The 13354-nt window shown below is 38.5% G+C and overlaps 1 protein-coding gene across 1 annotated transcript in view; it reads right to left on the reverse strand.

The window, feature by feature from the left end:
- LOC134669860 (uncharacterized) overlaps window positions 1–13354 on the reverse strand; it is a 78394-nt gene that overhangs the window by 41507 nt on the left and 23533 nt on the right. The window contains exons 9-14 of the mRNA XM_063527478.1: window positions 12873–13015; window positions 12380–12531; window positions 11165–11346; window positions 10560–10732; window positions 9858–10006; window positions 9119–9379 (exon numbers count right to left, since the gene is read on the reverse strand). Of these exons, the coding sequence (XP_063383548.1) occupies window positions 9119–9379; window positions 9858–10006; window positions 10560–10732; window positions 11165–11346; window positions 12380–12531; window positions 12873–13015 (1060 nt within the window). The remainder of the gene's footprint in view (window positions 1–9118; window positions 9380–9857; window positions 10007–10559; window positions 10733–11164; window positions 11347–12379; window positions 12532–12872; window positions 13016–13354) is intronic.

Here is a 13354-nt window from a genome sequence, read left to right on the forward strand (position 1 = left end):
AAGTTAAGTATTTAATCTTCATTGCACAGAAATATGAGTAATATGTTTATTGTACAAGAGGCGAACTTAATAACATTGATTATTTTTTATGATATTCTGTAAATAAATTTTTAAAATATTATTTTAAAAACTTAGACATCGTATTTTTGGGCCATTAAAGTTAATAAAGAAAACAGATGAAAGGTCCAGTCGGTCCGGTCCGGTCGGGTGTCATTGGACCGGGCACAAGAAACATTATAATTAGATTGGATCTTACGGGCCTTCGAGGCAATTAACGAGTTGTAGCTATTGATGAAAACCCCTGACGTAAGGTTCGAGTCAAGTTAAAGTCAGTTAATGTACAAAAAATAAATAATCGAGGCTATTCCCTAAGGCCCACTTGCACCATTCCACTAACCCTGGGTTAACCGGTTAAATCTGGGGTTGCCATGGTTACCCATACAATTTGACACTAGTTTAATGGTTTAACCGCTTAACCCCGGGTTAGTGGGATGGTGCAAGTGGGCGTAAGAAGATCTGATCTGAGATTTGATTTGATTCAAAATTGATTGAATTAATTAAATTCAATTCCTTTACTCTCTTTAGTTGAATTAGTGTATTTTTCATCTGCGTATAAATATATATATATATTTTTTAAGTAATAGTCAGCAAACGAGCATGAAATATAGGTAGGTAACAAGAATATTATTCTAATGTAACCTACTCGTGGCTTATGAGAGTAAAATCTCAGCTCAATTTTCTACCTGCATTAGGTACCTAGTCTGAGCACGCAAACTTTCAGGTCAGTTTCCTTAAGCTTACAGAGTTTGTAAACACTAAAATAACTTGAAAACCAATGGATTTAGATCCCTAGTTGCCAGACTTGCATTCATTGCAAATGAGCTCTAGAATTAGGTACATTTCATGCTAAGAATAATAAATCTTTAAAGAGAAATAAAATCTTTAAAAATGTAGCGTTGAAATTTTTAACACATATCCTTCAAATTTTTAAGATCTCCATTAAGATATGATTTCTGGAAATTCAGCCTAAGGGGGTGAAATGTAAATTCTTGTTATTATTTTCAATTTCTACTCAGGCAATATCGTGGGCGGAAGCAATAAGTACCTACTCGTTAAGTACCTATGTAACAGCCGTGATCCCTTATTTACAAATTAATTAAAAATATATAATCGTTCTCATACATCGTTCTTCTCATACAATGTAAGAGACTTTAGTTTAGAGCAGCGGTCGGCAACCCGCGGCCCGCGAACCTCACACTTGCGGCCCGCGAGCCTCCCTGGCTATTTTCTATGTAATATTAACAAACGACAATGTTTGATAAAGTCATAAATATTAACAAAGTGCGGCCCGCGTCAACATCGGCAACTACTATGTGGCCCTTAGCTGCTAAAAGGTTGCCGACCGCTGGTTTAGAGGACACCCCAAAAATTTTATGTACGAGTAATTAGTACATAATTCTGTAGAGCGGTCACCACGACACAGGCCTAGCCTAATCACTGAGTAAAATTACTTCTGTAATTTTATCCTCTTTCTTTTAATAATTGAATTTCTATTTTATTTATTTATTCGTTGGTCCAGGTGGCTAGATCAAGAAAAGTCCTCAGTAATAGGAATCAGAGCTTCGATATTACAGTGAACACGTGAGAGTACTTTCTTGAGATTGGATGGCCGGGATTGTTTAAATGACCAAGATTTGGGCTTGTGCTTATTTCATAAGAATATTGGTAAGTGTTTTGGAAAATAGTTTTGAGATGATAGGAAATAATATATCAAAATGCGCAAAAAGTTGGAGGTATACTTACTTACATTGTGTGCCTACTGCCTAAAAATATCTTTTTAAATTTTTGTTTGGATATTATATTAAAATAATCCTGCGTAAAAATCTCAAAAATCGAGATTTCGTACTCGACCGTTTCCTCCTCCAAAACTTAATCATCCGTACATCATCCTTAAATATATTGTTCTAAAACTGAATACTAAACTTGTGCTTTTATATGTTGACTGTCATACAGTAAAAACACACACACTTATAACATTCTTAAAAATCTTGCCGTAGATGAGTAATGTAATTATTTTACTTTATGTGTATTGATATTAGTTTTAATTTATTGCGTACCTATATATTTAATTCTAACGTATTTTGTAGTCTATGTTTGTATAGAAGTCTTTATAGGTACCTAACAATAAGTATGTCTTCTTATATGTATGGGTAAAAGCATATATGTACACCTATAAGTAATAAATTACTTAGTATAGAGCGATTCCACAATAACCTTTTAACCTATACTCTACCCCAGTAGGTTAACTACATTACTCTTGCCAGTATTTTAAGTGCCTTTTCCTTTGAGTGGCTTTAATCAAAGTAGCCAACTACGTTGTTATTTGATCCTGCTTACGCGGCACCAAAATGTAAAAACATGCAAGTATTCACGGACCGCGTCAACACCAGCACCAACTGACCATAATGATCTCATGAGGAAGTTTTTAGGAACCCAGCAGTGTAATGAGACCTAGAGAGCCGCAACAAATGAATAGGATCTGGGGTCATAGCTATATTGGTTTGATGCATACGATAGGGATACAAATCGGAAGTTCTCATGATTTGCAAGTCCACAGACCCTAATTTAAAGAGCGATACATGTAAATTAACACTGGAAGGGCCTAGCAATAAAGTATAGCCTCCTAAGACCCAGCCATACATATAAAAATCCTAAAATTGCCACTGAAATTTAAACTTATAGTGCAGGGAATAGAGTTTGTTTGAAAATTGAAAATAAAAACAAAAGAAATGCAACTCTGTTCCAATTGAATATTATATGGTTTAAATATGAATGTGAACTGAAGAAATACTGTATAGGTAGGACCTAGGCCTTTGGAGGATAGAGAGGACCTTAGTCCAGAGAGTTAATATTGCCATTACTTGAATTAACAATATTTAGCGATTTTTGAGCAAATTGCACATTTCTTTTTTTACAACCATACAAACTATTAATTATTGTGAGGAGTGTAAAAAAATATTTTTAAATCTGTAAGACACTTATGAAAAAAATAACGCTGAATACAATTGACTGAAATAAACATCGTTTGTATTCTATAAATTAGTCACTTGCACCATCCCACTAACCTGGAGTTAAGCGGTCCAACCATCAACCCAGTGTCAAATTGTACTGGTAACCATGGTTACTTCAGGTTTAACCGGATAACCCCGGGTTAGTGGAATGGTGCAAGTGGCCCTTTCGTGCTCAGTTTCTTAAAAGTACAGAAGAAGGTACGTGGTCGTCAACTGACAAAATAATATAAGCACCGACCGATTCTAGTTTGTCCTTCAATCTATCCTTGTCCTAAACTCGGGTATTAACTTTCCACCAGTAACTAGAGACCTTTCTAACCGCCACCCAACACTGAAACCCCGCAGCGAAAGCTCACAGTAAACTGGTCTCATTGTAATGTAAAATTGAGACGAATTTTGATCCAACGGCGTTAGTAAAGAGGACAGTGCATTAAAGTTGATGCACTGTCCCCTTTACTAACCCCCCGGGTCATTTTGAACTTACCTTGTTTATTTTATTTTTGTAGCTACTGACGAAGATGTGAATAAAATATACAGCAAATAGGTTCATGTTCAAGTTCATAGGTGGCGCTTGGGTGGCGCAGTAAAAAACTGTTATCACCACAATTATTTTTAGTTTTTAAAATTATAACCGTTATAATTTGTGATACAGGATCTCAGTTAATGTCAAACAGTTTGTGTCTCAATCCTATTTACTCAATTTTAATATCAATAGGTAGAAACTCTTCCTTTGCAAAAACAAACAAATAAATGATAAATGATTTATGATTTGCCTCTTACCTAGAATTACCAATCTCAATTTCACTGTTCTGTGCCATTAAGTCAATACGCTTAGCGTGTGGTTTTCCCCGAATTTGACTAAAATCACACCTTGAAGGGTGCGATAATTCGATCAAGCCGACTTTGATTACCCCCGGGGCGCTTTCACGATTATTATAATAGTTTAGGAAGTAGCTACCTATATACGCAGGAGTCTTTTATGTATTGTCACGGATGATATTTCACGTACAAGGAAATAAAGCAAGAAAACTAATACTGTACAGGTGTGTCCTACCGGGTTTTGTACTTACCAAGGAGAGGTCTCCGGAGTTGCCAGTTTCTATAGGATAAGTTCTCAGAAATATAAATTTATCAAATAATAAAAAAATGTCAAGACCATAATATCTATTTAGATACAGGCTTTATTATATATTTCTTCTGCCTGTCTCATTAATATGTGATTTATAATATTATTAATAATACTTTTTTGAAAAAATCCTACAATAATCTTTCTGAATAGAAACTTGATTTTAATTCTCGTGTATGTTTCCAGAAGACTTTCATTATGGTTCCTGCATTTTTAGGGTTCCGTACCTACCCAAAGGGTAAAACCCTAGGGACCCTATTACTAAGACTCCGCTGTCCGTCCGTCCGTCCGTCTGTCACCAGGCTGTATCTCACGAACCGTGATAGCTAGACAGTTGAAATTTTCACAGATGATGTATTTCTGTTGCCGCTATAACAACAAATACTAAAAAGTACGGAACCCTCGGTGGGCGAGTCCGACTCGCACTTGTCCGGTTTTTTATTTAGAGTGTTCTGCAACTTGCACATTGCTAGTCCTACCTCCTAAGCGCCACTTGCACCATCCCACCAATCTGGGGTTAAGCGGTTATGCCGTTAACCCAGTGTCAATTAAAACTAAATTAATATGGATTTCAAGTATGCAAAGTAACGCCTGATTCTATTCACTAACCCAGTGTCAAATTGTACTGGTAACCCTGGTAACTCCAGGTTTAACCGGTTAACCCTGGGTTAGTGGAATGGTGCAAGCGGCCCAGAATCACAAGGCAATAATTGTGTGAACGCTTTCCGTCCTTCGGAAAATTTTGATCATTAAACTATACATGTTGCAGGTACCTACTTGAGTTTCGCTCACAACACCAATACCTACAAATAAAATAAATTGTCGGTAATCACGCAATTTCCGGTCAAAATGGCGGCAAATAGTGTTTTTTACCTCATATTTGTTATACAGTCACGAAAGATAAGTGCACATTAATATAAATTTGATTTATTCGAAACATTCGTGCAAATTACTCACAGCATAAACGGCCATAGGTTTAAAAACGAATTTTAAAGTGCCACTCATTTCATGCATTGAACGAATGGCGAAATATCGTTCATATTTTGTTGCAAAGTAACCAAGGACGTTTTATTAAGTTGGATGTTCCGTCTAGTTAGGCTGTTATGTTTAGGCGCGATAGTATGACTTTGAATGACCTCATCTCACGCTAGACCGGGCCGGGCCCGAGCCGAGGTATCCGACATGTCATGTTATCACGTAGTGCTTTTCATAGAAAACAAAGCTCCAGAAGGTCCAGCCCGGCAACGGTCCGATCTAAAGTGAGATAATACGCTTTTTATCATTTCATATCCAGTAATTCTACAACTTCGAAATTTTATATTAAAAGAAAAAATGAAAAAAATTACGTTTCCGGCGGCAGGACTTGAACCCGCAACCTCCGAAGATTCGCGAGGTTCTGGTAGGCTTCCGTAGCTCAATTGGTTAGAGCAAACGCAAGAATTGCGGGGGTTGCGGGTTCAAGTCCTGCCGGAAGCGTAATTTTTTCCATTTTTTCCTTTAATATAAAATTTAGAATATGGCTCGCAGACGTAATTGCTTGTTTAAAAATTGGTCTAAAACTTCGCATTGTAGTTCTATCAACTTCTAGAGTAAGTTGCCGCCACATGACCCGCCGCAGCTGCTTCCGCCCCAATTCTACGATTGCGAACTGTCCGAACTACCCGGGAACTTATGCGGTGTGAAAGACAACTCAATAATAAAGACTTACCCCCTTATTCATAAACGTTTACTAAAGTTGACAAGCCGATAATAATCGTTTGTCCCTTTCCATCATACCCCCTTTTCATTACCCCCTACCCCCTTATTCATAAAACTTTATTTACTTTATTCATAAAACTTTCTGATGTCTGAGGGACGTGACTCATATGGATTATTCTTCCTACCACTGCTCTCCAAGGCCTCTTACATTAAAATTTTACGGACCTTAATTAGTTAAATTATATTTTATCCCTTTCCTACAAATACATAAGTCAAAATGACAGATAAAGACAAACGATTCATAGCTAATTCAGACCAGAAACGCGTTTATGAATAACGGTATTAGACTTTCTATATTTATAGTCTACCACTTTCATCCCATAGCCTAGTTCTTCTGAGATTCTATCAACTCTCAATACCTCACCATACAATATCTCACCATACCATTGCCATGGCTGGTATGGCCGCTTACCAACTTCCAGTCAACCTTTGAGAAAATTAGAAAGAATTCAACATTCAATCAAAGTCACCTCCAACAAGGACAAGAAACGTGAAGTTGTAACGAAATGGTGTGTCTTTATTTTATACATGTCACTGACGTTGAAAACTGATCTTCTATTCCCGTAGTTTAAAGAGCGTAGGAAAGTCACTCACTATAACCTCCAGTGCAACGAGAACGATAACAAGTTGGTAGATCGAGGATGTGGCGGACCGAGTTAGCACTTAGATTGCGAGAAAATATGCAGATATATCAAATATTTAAGGTTATTTTACTGTAGTTATTCAAGAATAAAGATATGAGCACCTACTCGGGCCCGCGCATGGCTGCGTGATGAGGGAAGCGCGCTGGCCACTAGCTGCAGTTAATGGCAGTTTGTATGGCAAGTTTTGGACTGTACTGCGAAGTCAATAAGGGTCGTAATAGGTGATTTTACTTTATGCATTAGTTAGAGCATAAACAAGAGCTTTATACCGCTTACACACGACTTAAACACCAGCTTTACCACCAGCATGGAAAAGGAAACTTGACGCTTAACTCGCTCGAGCTCAGTAATGACACCCTGCACTTGCAACTTCCTAACTTTGACACCTTCGAGAACTTGTGTAGAAGTTCCCTCGCTTACGGCAGATATGTGGCGGTTATACTTCTAAATGAGGTCACTTCAACTGCGAGTATGCTGAGTGGTATAGGAGTCTTCGGCATATGGGTTACCAGATACAAATTTAGAATTTCCTGACAAAATTCCTGATTTCCGAATATTTTTCCTGACATTCATATTTTGACGACAACCGAAGGGGGGGGTCTAGCCGCGTTTAATTGATAATTTAAGTACCTAAATAAAAAGGTGCTTTATACAAAAGTCCATCAATTCAAAAATATCCTGACATTTTCGTGTTCCGTCCCCATTCCTGACAAAAGGCCAAAATTCCTGACATGTCAGGAAAATTCCTGTCATCTGGTAACCCTACTTCGGCATAGCTATAGCACACACACACACAGACATTATCTACGTTACTCCTTCTTAACAGGTAGTACTTATTTATTTTTATGATATAGGACGCAGGGGAGCAGACGAATCGCCTTAATATGGTAAACAAGTATCAGAGAGGTTAAGATATGAATACGCTCTTGAAGGTTTGAAGATCGTATTGGGCCGGAAATACCAAGAGCAATAATTCTTTCCACAGTTTGGTTATGCGGGGCAGGACGATTCTGGAGAAACGCACAGTTCATGACTGCCAACTTCTGTATAGCATTGATGCTCGAAATTATCGTATCTATTTATATCGCCCGGTTATAATAAAATATGGTTGCTTTGTGACTTCGATATCCATGAATATCTATTACCTACATTATACGAGTATTACGTGTGAGTGTATAAGGGATAAGTCCGTACTTCTAACTAATTTTATGTTTTCTATTTTTAATAGGGTAAACCCTCCAGTGAATGAACACCCCCCAGTGAATGAACAAAATCACGTTTTTCGTCTAAAATAAGAAATATAGCAATTTCTTCCACTTGTCTTATTTTTTTTCTTATTAACAACTCTATTTCCTATGCAATGACAACCCGTAACAAATTTATCTTCGACAAGTTAGGATGTGACTGGCGTTTGAAGTTTACGTGTTTCTGGATTTGAAGTTTTGTATGAAAATATTAGATCCCAGATAAGAACAGTGTACGTTTGGACCAACATATGAAGTGCTTATTTAATTTTTACCAGTACAAAGTTTAGTTATTTGGTTAGATTAAGAGTTGAACCTTCTATTTATGTAAACTTTGTCGGCGTATTATGCGATTAAGTCTTTATTTTTTATAGTTCCATTACTGGCTCATCAAATGTTCTGAAACCAGTAAATGAACAGTGTGTTCATTTACTGATGTCGCGTAGATTTCATTTTTTCCCCAAATGTATATGTAAACGCAATCGTATTGAGCTTGTTTTTTGTGATTCTGCATAGAAAACGATTCTGATTCATTTAGCCAGTATTGGAACAAACCAAATTTCTATAGTCCATTTACTAGATTTGTCACGCCTATGTATGAACAATACAAAATTTGGCTTGTTTATTTATTGGATTTCTACTAATTCTATGTATGAACAGTGTAACCACGAACATTGCAGTGACAAGTTTATTATTTTAAGCATTATTTGGTGATCATGACCCCTTTTCATCAAAATATGCAAGTTGGTTCTTGTTTTAATGGTTGATTTTATATTTTCATTTTAATATGTAACGGGTTTCTATGTTATTGGTGGATAACCATCATTTTATTACATTCTAATCGATTCAAAGTCAATATGGAGGGATAAAAAGATATAAACGCTATCGCTATACCTATTAAAATAGAGCCGGAAACGGTGTTTGTGATAAAAATGATTTTATTATGCTAATTAAAAAAAGTTAAATAATGTTCATTCACTGGATTTTTCGGTGTTCATTCGCTAGTTTTTATGTTCATTCATTAGGTTTTTGGGTAGTTTCTGGTAAATTCTGGTATAACTCAAAAACTATGAAAGTAATTAAAAATCGCAGAAATTACTTTCTTATTTATTAAATGAGGATTGATTAAATTGCAGTTAATTATTTTAATTTTTAATGAATGCTGAGCAATGATTTTTCAAACTTGGATAATTGCTTAAGTGTTCATTCACTGGTGGTCTTACCCTATGTATTTCTGTACAATAGTTTACTACTACTACTAAAACGAAAACTCACCGATATGTTTATATCTGTCCACAAAATCCACCATAGCTTTAGCCCAAGCCAGCTTCTTAGCTGCATCCAACAGTCCAAGGCAGGGCTCAATCGCCCCATCATGGACACCAGTACAGTACTCCTTAAGTCCTTGGAACTCTGCTTCACTCTTCTTAGTGTCGAACTCTTCGAGGAACCAGGAGTTTTCTAGGGATCCGGTGAAGAGGGTATCGAGGTATGGCTTGAGGACTGGGCTGAGGTATTTCTTGTCGTCTTTGACTCCTGAGATTTAGCAAATATATAGAGTTAGCAAAATTAGTAAGTTTATCCTGCGAAAAGAAAAAGTTTGGATGTACTCGTATAGATGTTTGGGATTTTGCTCCTTCATCATGCAAATGACTGAATTGATGACCGGAACGAAGAGATAGTTCATAACATGGGATGCTTTTTGAGAGGATTCTGTTTATTCCGGAATTTTGTTCCCTATTTGGGTACAATGGGTGTAATAAGGAGATGGAAAGGAAAAAGTGGGAGACTGGCAGGGTTGGTACACAATCGAGATGAATCAAGTAAGTTGGAAAACAGACTACGTTTCACAAGACTTCGCTCCTAGTTTGTTTGTTTGTTTGTTGTAGTGTTGTTTGTTTGTTTGTTTGTTGTAGTGTTGTTTGTTTGTTTGTTTGTTTAGTTTGTTTGTTTGGTACGTAACAAGAAGGACTCTTTATTTTAAAGGTTCGGCAATGACAGTGTGAAACCTTACCTTTATAAAGCCAATTGAGCACATTCCTCATTAAATTGAGTTGGTCGTCCAAATTCTCTGTCCGTAGCTCCGGGTCCCGTCTGACTGCGTCGATCAAACATGCTGAAGACGCATCGTAGTAGTCCTTTAGCTTGTTCCATTTCTTTGACCTACAATTTTACATAATAATTAAATAACCTCCTGACTTGATGGCTGCACTCTCTTGCCCTGGAGCCTGGGTCGCCCTTTGGTGGCCACGCAGGCTTCGTCCCACGTAGAAGGGTCAGCTCGAAAGCCTGGGCCTGGACCAGGCCCAAACTTTCAAGCGCTGTAAATATGCGTTCTTGTCGAATAAGTAATGGTTTGCGGCGATTGCAATGGATACATTGGGCCCGTAGTCGACTGACACCAAGAATTTTATCAAGAAAGTGTCGGTCCGGCTGATTGATAGGGGTCTCAGGCGATCATAGGGCGGGCGATATCTTTACCCAGAATTTACAGACACTTTCTGCTTAATACAAAATTAATTTAGATAGAGTTAAACCAAGAAAAGTCTGCAGAGATTTTGAAAGCACACGCAATTTAGGTGTTATTTTAAGCCTCAAACTTCTATGAAATTATGACGTAAAAATAACACTGGCCTGCGTGTGCTGTCAAAATTTCTGCAGACTTTTCTTGGTCTAACTCTACAGACTTTTCATAATGAAGATTTCATGACTTTACCTATAAGTGGAAGTATCTCTGTCGAACTCTCCCAGACTTCTGGTCTCGATGTTGTTCAGATACAGGTCTCGGGCTTGATCGAGCATGATCGCCAGGATGTGGATCAGTTGCTCTATGTTTTCGTGCTGCGAGGTCACTTGGAGCAAGTTGGCACGGAATGTACTGTGGTTTTCCTGTGGAATTCAATTACCTACTTAAGGTTTATTATTTATCATCCTTAAAACCGTTACTTAACAATTTTAATGGTTATCAATCAAATAATGCGTAATTGCTCTTATAGCGCACGACTCACAAATAATGCGCGCGTTATGGCCTTCGCTTGTCTCATACTATACGCTGTGTTAGATGTGACATAGGTGAAGGTAATATAATTCCACTTAATTGCGGACATTGCAATCATAATACGCCTGACATTAAGACAAGTTGAAGATATAAACTGTCAACTAGCAGGCAGACGCTAAAGCTGAACCTTTTGAAAAGAAAAAAGAGGAATAGAAAAACATTCTGACAAAAGAAGACTTGGACCGGACACGATGCCACTGTCCATGTCCCTTCAGTCTTTTCTTGAACTTGTGTGAAATATATGTACATGACCAATGACTTACACAAACCACCATGTTCTTACAAGCCACCAGCTCGCTGGCGACTCTCCACAGATACATCAACTGACGCCTGGTGAAGCTTGGGACCCCAGTCGTAGGCTTCGGAACTCTGTTCAGGTGCTCCCAGCGAGAAAACAGTACCGATTCCAGGGACTCGGAGGGCGTAAGCAGGATGTCTTCGGACCCTGAAAAGCATTGCTGGCTTATGATGGTATTCCACCTATCTAATTTCTTCGCCTAATGTGTATTGCGTGTCACATTATGCTTTAATGAGAGAGTGGGATGCACTGACATTGGACAAAGAAATTGGACAGGTGAAATACCACCCTTTGTATTGTCTTTTTCAGATATAGGAATGGTTTTGGTTAAGATTGAGCTATTCATTTGGTTTGCCCTGAGATATACTTGGTCAAGCAGATCTTGTCGGTAGAAAAAGGCGGCAAATTTGAAAAATGTAGGCGCGAAGGGATATCGTCCCATAGAAAATTTGAATTTCGCGCCTTTTTTTACTGACAAGGTTTGCTAGACCAGCTATACTTCAAAAATAGACGTACCGTAAAATGGGGTGAGTTGGGTGAAATTTGACTTTCATACCTCGATAAAATTTTATTTTTACATGTGAAAACTGAATGGTGTATATAATAAGTGGTTCGGACGTTTGTATTTTATTTTGAGTAGTTCCATTTCATAATTTTGAAGATAAAGAGGAAAACCCATCTCACCCCGTAGTGCCTCGTATTTGAGGTGAGAGGGTTTTTCATACAAAGGTGATTTTGGAAGATTGTTGGATCGATTTTTTTTTATTATGCGTATTACTATAGCCCCATTTTAAATTGGAATACATTATTTTTGTAGCAGCAGCCTTAAAATCCCTTCTCACCCCCCTCTCAAATCTTCTCTCCCCATTCATAACCCAACTCTCCCCGCGAAACCTACTCACCCCGTTTTACAGTAACTAAAATGTCTTGCAGGCCATCACACTTCGTTAGTAACGTAGTCTTCACAATACACAGACATGGAAACAAAGGACACGGCGATGCAAGTTCTACCGCAGGCTAGTCAGCGCCTCGTGCTGTGCAGTCTACTAACTTATAAGCAGTTATGGATCTATGTATCTAAATGTGTCCACTGCTAATTATATACCTCCCCCATCAATTACCACAGCCACAGATCAAACTGTAAGTTTATATAGACGCAGATAGAGATACTCGTACTAACCAGGCAGACGATGCAAGTCCATGATACACCGTCGAATCGTAGCTGCATCGGCAGCCCAGTCCGCGCCGCGTGCCCCTCGCCTCACCAGCGCAGCTCGGTCTACGGGATAAACGTAGCCTGCTGTTGTTCCCCGCTCACATACCGCTAACAACCTGAATTTAAAGAAGAATATCGATATCCTTTTATGTTTATAGTGTCCTGTCAATAAATAGTTCTAGCATTTATCACAGTACTGCGACGGAGTAAGCTTTGAATCATCATAGTATCTAAGATAATATTATTTACATCATCGAGCCATCGCTGCTGCCTTGGTTTCCTCTTCGAATAGGACCAAGTAAATCGATTCCCAGTTCCATATTGCCTAAATATTCAGATAAACTTATTTAAATTGCCCAGTTTATCTTTATTGCTGACTTCTTTAGGGCAACAACCGTCGGAGCGATGTGTAAAGTGTGCTGCTATCATTACAAAATTAAGTTGACATTATACTCACGAGTCCAGAACCAACAGCAGATGATGCGACGCATGAGTTTGCGCAACCAATCGCGCGGCGGCCTGACTGTGCGCCGCGCAGCGATCCACGCGCCGGCGCAGCGCGCACTGCGCCATGTAGCGGCTCACACCGCGGAGGGAACCCTGGAAGAAGGTCTGTTAGATACTCAGAAAATTCTACAATATATCTAAGATAGAAGCAATGGAACGGTCCATGCGCCGGGGCAGTGGACAGTTCAGAAAGGAGCGTCGCTTTGCGTTCAGCGTTGCTTTTTACGATGAGTGCCATAGCTGGCATACGTTCGGCCCTTTGTACGATAGTATCAAACACTAACCTGATATATCCCCTCCCTCATCTTATCCAACAGCGAGTTGAGGGCACCAGCTACCCTCACTATAGTGGACAGTTCAGAGAAGTGCGCATCCAGGGTTGCTTCTAATGAAGAATGCCATAGTTGCAAGGTCCATCGACCCATTTTACAA

Source organism: Cydia fagiglandana, chromosome 13 (assembly GCF_963556715.1).
Source record: "Cydia fagiglandana chromosome 13, ilCydFagi1.1, whole genome shotgun sequence".
NCBI lineage: Eukaryota > Metazoa > Arthropoda > Insecta > Lepidoptera > Tortricidae > Cydia > Cydia fagiglandana.